The sequence below is a fragment of the Bison bison genome, unplaced genomic scaffold, assembly GCF_000754665.1.
Source record: "Bison bison bison isolate TAMUID 2011002044 unplaced genomic scaffold, Bison_UMD1.0 scf7180017864213, whole genome shotgun sequence".
In the NCBI taxonomy this organism is placed as follows: Eukaryota; Metazoa; Chordata; class Mammalia; order Artiodactyla; family Bovidae; genus Bison; species Bison bison.
The window spans coordinates 7,201,074-7,206,422 of NW_011494785.1; the positions used below are offsets into that span (position 1 = coordinate 7,201,074).

Sequence of the window (5,349 nt, forward strand, 5' to 3'; positions counted from 1 at the left end):
TGTCGGTCTTGCCGGCAGGCGGGGGCTGCAGAGGGCCGGGCGGGGGCTTGTTGTACAGCGCGAACGTGCCGAACTTCATGTGGCGGACCTGCGTGCGCAGGATGCTCTCGCTGAACTTCTTGCTCTTGCCGATGACGCGGTTCCGGGACGGGACTTTGGGGCGGGAAAGAGCCCCAGCCCCCTGCCCAGCGCCGCCTGCGCCTGGGCCCTTGTCGATCACCTTCAGGTTCAGGATAATGCGGTTCCGCTTGGGCTCCCGCGGCTTGACCTTGCGATTGATGATGCGCACCGTCTCGGAGAAAGGGGAGATGGAGGAAGATTCAAAAAGGCGGGCGAAGGCCGGGGCTGCCCCCCTGGGGGTCTGGGCGGGGCAGGGGGCGGCGGGACATGCGATGGCAGCGGCGGATGTCCTTCTTGAGCCGGTGCACCGCAGCGCTGGAATGCAGCTTGGGCGAGGAGGCGCTGGCGCTCGGCTTGACGGAGAAATGCACGTCGCTGATGCGGAGGGCCTCGGCCTGGGCCCGCGCCTGTGAGACAGAGGGCGGCAGGTGGCTGAGGGCTCGGGCTGCCCGCTGACCTCTGGACATCCCCTGCCTCGGCCACCCACGAGTACTGGGGTCAAGAAACCATCCTGAGGGCACTTAAGAAAATCAGCCTGTGCTCCTACCCCTGCCTGAGTGATAAAAAGAAACAGGTTCAGACAGGTGATGCAAAGTGCAGAAGGCTGGGGAGCAAGGCAGACCCTCATCCAGGCCCAACTTGCAAGGCTTGACTTTCCCAGCTCAGCTGTGGGCCACAGGGACAAACTAGTCACTGGCTGTCCTTGCTGACACACAGAAGTGGAACTGCCAGGATGTTGCATGCAAAGAAGCCCCGGACCACTTCTGCCCTGGGAAGATCCCAGCCCAGCCTGGCACTTCTCCATGGACTAATTCTTGGTGACCAAACGCAGAGGGTGATCTCTCCCTGCTCCACCCCACACCCCAGCCCAATGGACCTATCTGTAGATGCCCTGAGCCCTTTCTCTGCCTCTGAACAAGCTGCACCTCCAGCTCAGTCTCACCTCCTCAACTCTGGGGGCAGACCTTTGGGCCCTCCTCTTCACTCCCAGCCCCTGGCACTTCCCCTCCTGGGTCTGATTCATCTGTCTGCCCAGGGTCTGGCTCAAGGCCTGGGTCTGAGCAAACTGGTGCCAACGGATTTCAAAGCCAGCACCTAAAACCTCCTTGGCATCGGTTTGGTGGGGATGGGCTAAGAGGTGGGATGGACCTCGCCACAGTCTGTGCCAAGATGGCCTGGGGGCAGGACGGCTGGGCAGAAGTCTGTGGGGAACAAGCGATATTTACTGCACCAGGCTCCTAAGCCCAGCTGCACACAGTCCCAGGTGTGAAGTGTGTAAAGCCCCAGGACTCTGCAGCAGCTCACCTGCTACCTCAGGGAAGGTGCAGGATGTGTGTGGCAGGGCCCTCAGAGACCCCAGGTCCAGGGTAAGAGACTCACAAGGTTAGGTAAGCCATCCTCCGGGGGCCAGTCCTTCCCTCACTAAGAAAGTGCTAATGAGTCACCTGCCAGCTGCTTGGGGCTACCGCTGCGACCACACACAGCTTCTACGTCCTGGGGGCAGCAATCCAAGGAAAAGACAGGTAACAGGCAATTAGGGTACAGGGTGATTCAACGCAAGGAAGTACAGGTTCCAGAGGAGCACAGATTAGGTCCCTGTCTTGGAGGATGAAGCATCAGTAGGAAAACAAACAAAAAACACCCTTGACTTTCCTGAGCTATGCCCCAAGCGTCTGTGGAGGCCCAGGTGGCCTGCTGAAGGGGTACTGCTAAGACCAATGGTGGAGGCAGAGAGGGCCCAGGGAACGGAAAGCCATGGCTGGACAGAGGGTAGAGATGGGTGACCAGTCTGGGTTCTGTACAGATACCCTTGCTCCTGGTGGGGGAGATTGTTAGGCAGTGACTGTCTCCAGCCAAGAGAGCTGGGGTGGCTGAGAGGAAGGGCACATTCCCACGGGTCAGTCTCTGGGGTCCCCAAGAGTGTGATCTGTGGTTAGGGGTCTCTCCACCACCCATCCCCACGGTGCTGGACGCTTAATCAGAACCCCGGAGGTAGCCTGGTAGACAAGACTAGAGTGTATCTGACCACAAGCCCCAGAAGGAAGTTATTTGTGGACTTAAATGCTGAATAAGTGAGGATGTCATTTAGAACGTGGAAGAGGCACATGTCCTCCAAGTTCTGTCTCGTCTCCTGGGGTGGCTTAGTTAACAATCCCTCCAGCCAGTAGGTGGCAGCATATGTGGGCCCAACCTCCCTGTGCCAGGGCTGCCAGCTCCTCCAGCTCAGAGCAAGTGGAGCCAGGGGCTGGTTCCCTCATACCCCTTCCCAGACAAAGGCAGGGGAAAGCCAGCCTTCCTTGGCAAGGCAGTAAGGGCTTTTTGCAGCTTCATCCCCAAGGGAGCTTAGGGGATTCCCCACTCTTTCCAATACCCTGGGGGTTAGACTTTATTCCCTCTGAACGCTGCTGGGGCTCCAGGACCTCTGTAATTACGATTCTGCCGGAGTCCAGCAGCGATGCATGGTCCCTGGGGACTGGTGAAGCATGTAGGCAAGGCAAACGTCAGATCCAGGATGAAACCCTGGCTGCTTGTGGGACTCCTGGGACCATGAGATAGTATATGTTACCTGCTTAGCAAAACGCCTGGCACACAGCAATCACTCGAGAAATGCTAGACTTGTCTATCCAAGGGGTGGTGCTTTTGAGAGTAACCTTTTTCTAATGTATGGCTTCCAACCTTTCTACAAAAAAATTTCTTACTTTGTAATTTCTAAATGTTTTTTCAAAGGGGGTTAGTTTATGCTCCTCCTCCTCTCCCCTCCCCAGGATGAGAATTCTTTGAAAGTGAGACCTGGGTCTGCCTGTGAATTAAAAATGGTAACCACAGCCAGTGCATTTATTGCACTCTGACGGGGTGATGGGCATAGCTCCCAGGGCTTGGCATGTACTACATCTAGGTAACGTGGAAGATAAAGCCCTGGACTCTACCACTCCCTCTCCATGATCACAAGCAAGTTATTTAACCTCTCTGGTCTCAAGTTTTTCTATGTATAAAATGCAGATAATGCAACCTACCTCATGGGCTCTTGTTCTCTTCAGAATAGTTCCCTGCAGCAAGTGAGTGCTACCTGAGTGTGATTTGTTTACTAGACACTGCCTCTTGGGTTCAGGTCCATCACCCCTTGCAAATCTCTCTCTCATGCTGAGTATCTATTTCATCTCGTCTCCAAATCAAGGTCCTCTCATCTGCCTCTCTGTCCCCTGCCCCACCAGCTCTGCAGCCTTCATAGTTTCCTGTGTGTGTCCATCTTTTCTCCTTGACCTGATGTGTACTCCCTGAGGAACAGGGTTAAGAAAAGGAGACATGATAAAGCTAGGAAGCTGGGTGATGGGAGCTCAGGTAAAATCACGTCCCTTCCTTGGGCCTTGATTTTCTCATCTGCAAAAGAGGGATACCATTCCCTACTTCGTAGGGGGGTTTTGAGCAATCGAAAGGAGATAATCCATGTCGGGGCTCAACACTATGAGGCCCACAGCCAGAACTACAGCTATTTAAAAAAGAAAAGCATTCTGAATCAATGCTTATGGCCGTTACCCGCTTCCCCGCTAGAGGGCACTCCAGCTGCACTGTGAGAGGCTGTCACACAGCCCACTGGCATCCTGCTGCTCTGCCCCATTCCTCCCGAAAAGAAACATCAAGGGTTAAGATTGCTCCACGAATCTCCTAAGATGTGTGTAATTTGGAGACAAGGGTCACAGAAGGATGTAATTCTGGAAACCATTATTTCTTTCACTTCTGCTTTAAGTCCGAGGCAAACTTTATACACATGTACAGTCCTTTTGAGGGAAGTGGGGGGCTGGAGAGTTCACCAACTGGGCTTTGAGCCTTTCGGACAGATCGGAGATTCTGAGGACCTGCCATTCTGCACAGCCTTTTTTTCTGCAGAGTCCCGTCTGCCCTGCTCATGCCAACTGCCACAAAGTCATAGGTTGTCAGGGTGGGACGGGGCCTTGAGAAAACCTTAGCACTAGGGGGGAGACAGTGCTTGCCCACGGAGACTGCCTGCAGCCTTGCCTGCCACCTTGGGTCATCTCGACTTTCCTTTCCCAGACTCTGTTCTCATTAAAAAAAATAAATAAATAAACACCAAAAACCTCTAAGATGGCTTCCTCTGGAGCTAGGTCTCCCTCCCTTGCCAAGGCCAATGTGCCATGCTTTTACTCTCTCCCCCTCCATCCTCATTAGAACCTCCAGACACAGCCAGAAGTGGGGATAACTGAAAACCAGTGGCCCAGTCTGGGTGATAAAACTCAAAGTGAAGTGACTTAAGGTCAAATTTAAGTTCGATCCTCCTGTCGGAAGGGAAGGCATGCAGAATAAATCCTGAGAGGCAAGCTAGAGACAGGGAGGCAGCCCCCCACCCCAAAAGCCTCTCCCTGTTCCGCACGATGAGGGAGATCACATTCTCTCCTGCTCTGGACGTGAATTCCAGGTAGAGCCCCACCAGCTCAAGGCTGGGGGACAGCAGAGCTCTCACGTGCAGAGGCCCCCACCTGCCTCATCCACCCTCTTCCTGATGGCCTCCCCAGACCCTGGTTTTGTGAGCAAGGATCATCCTCCCTCCTCGTCCCCATTCCCAGGCCCCTATTGCAGAGAAGCTGGAACTGGCCAGGGCCGCCTGCCAGGGGCTCGTCGGGGGCTCAAAACCACCCCCTGCCCAGCTGGGGCCCCCCTCTTGAAAGGCCCGCCCGCAAGGGCGGCCGCGGATCTGTCCCTCCCCTGCAGGCCCCGTGTTGCGCCCGGGCTAGGGGCCCGAGAGGGGGCTGTTGGGGCTGGGCCAGGTTACCTTCAGGAGGAAAGTTTTGGGTTTGGGTCCCCTCTTCTTGGGCCCATACAGCTCACGCTCCCGCTCCCTGCGGCCGAGAAACACCCAAGGTTAAAACCCAGCCCCTTCCCGGGCCCCACTCCGCTCTGCCCTCCCCGGCCCTCCCGCTTCCCCGCGCGGCGCCCCAGCCGAGCCTCGGCCCCACCGCCCCTGCCAGCTTCCCAAACTCACTTCTGTTCGAAGGCTGCAATGAGCCGCGAGTCCAGGATGTTCTCTTCGGGCTCCCAAGTGCTGTACCTGCCGAGTTACACATGCACAAAATAAAAAACAAAACCAGAGAGGCAGAGGCACATGCGAGGGACCAAATGTGCGCACCCCCCAAGGTAAAAAAAAAAAAGGCCCCGATGTCCGCTGCCTCCCTTCCCCCCTCGCTCCTGGATCCCGTGACACTCACTTGATGGCCC

General features: G+C 55.9%; 1 protein-coding gene across 1 annotated transcript in view; it reads right to left on the reverse strand.

Moving 5' to 3' along the window:
- Position 1: 1 nt before the first annotated feature.
- CBX6 (chromobox homolog 6) overlaps positions 2–5,349 on the reverse strand; it is a gene marked incomplete at its 3' end in the record, with an annotated part of 38,508 nt that continues 33,160 nt past the window's right edge. Inside the window, 5 exon segments of the mRNA XM_010845228.1 lie at positions 2–310; positions 312–527; positions 4,907–4,973; positions 5,117–5,182; positions 5,340–5,349. The exon segment at positions 5,340–5,349 is cut by the window's right edge and continues 1 nt beyond it. Coding sequence (XP_010843530.1) covers positions 2–310; positions 312–527; positions 4,907–4,973; positions 5,117–5,182; positions 5,340–5,349 — 668 coding nt within the window.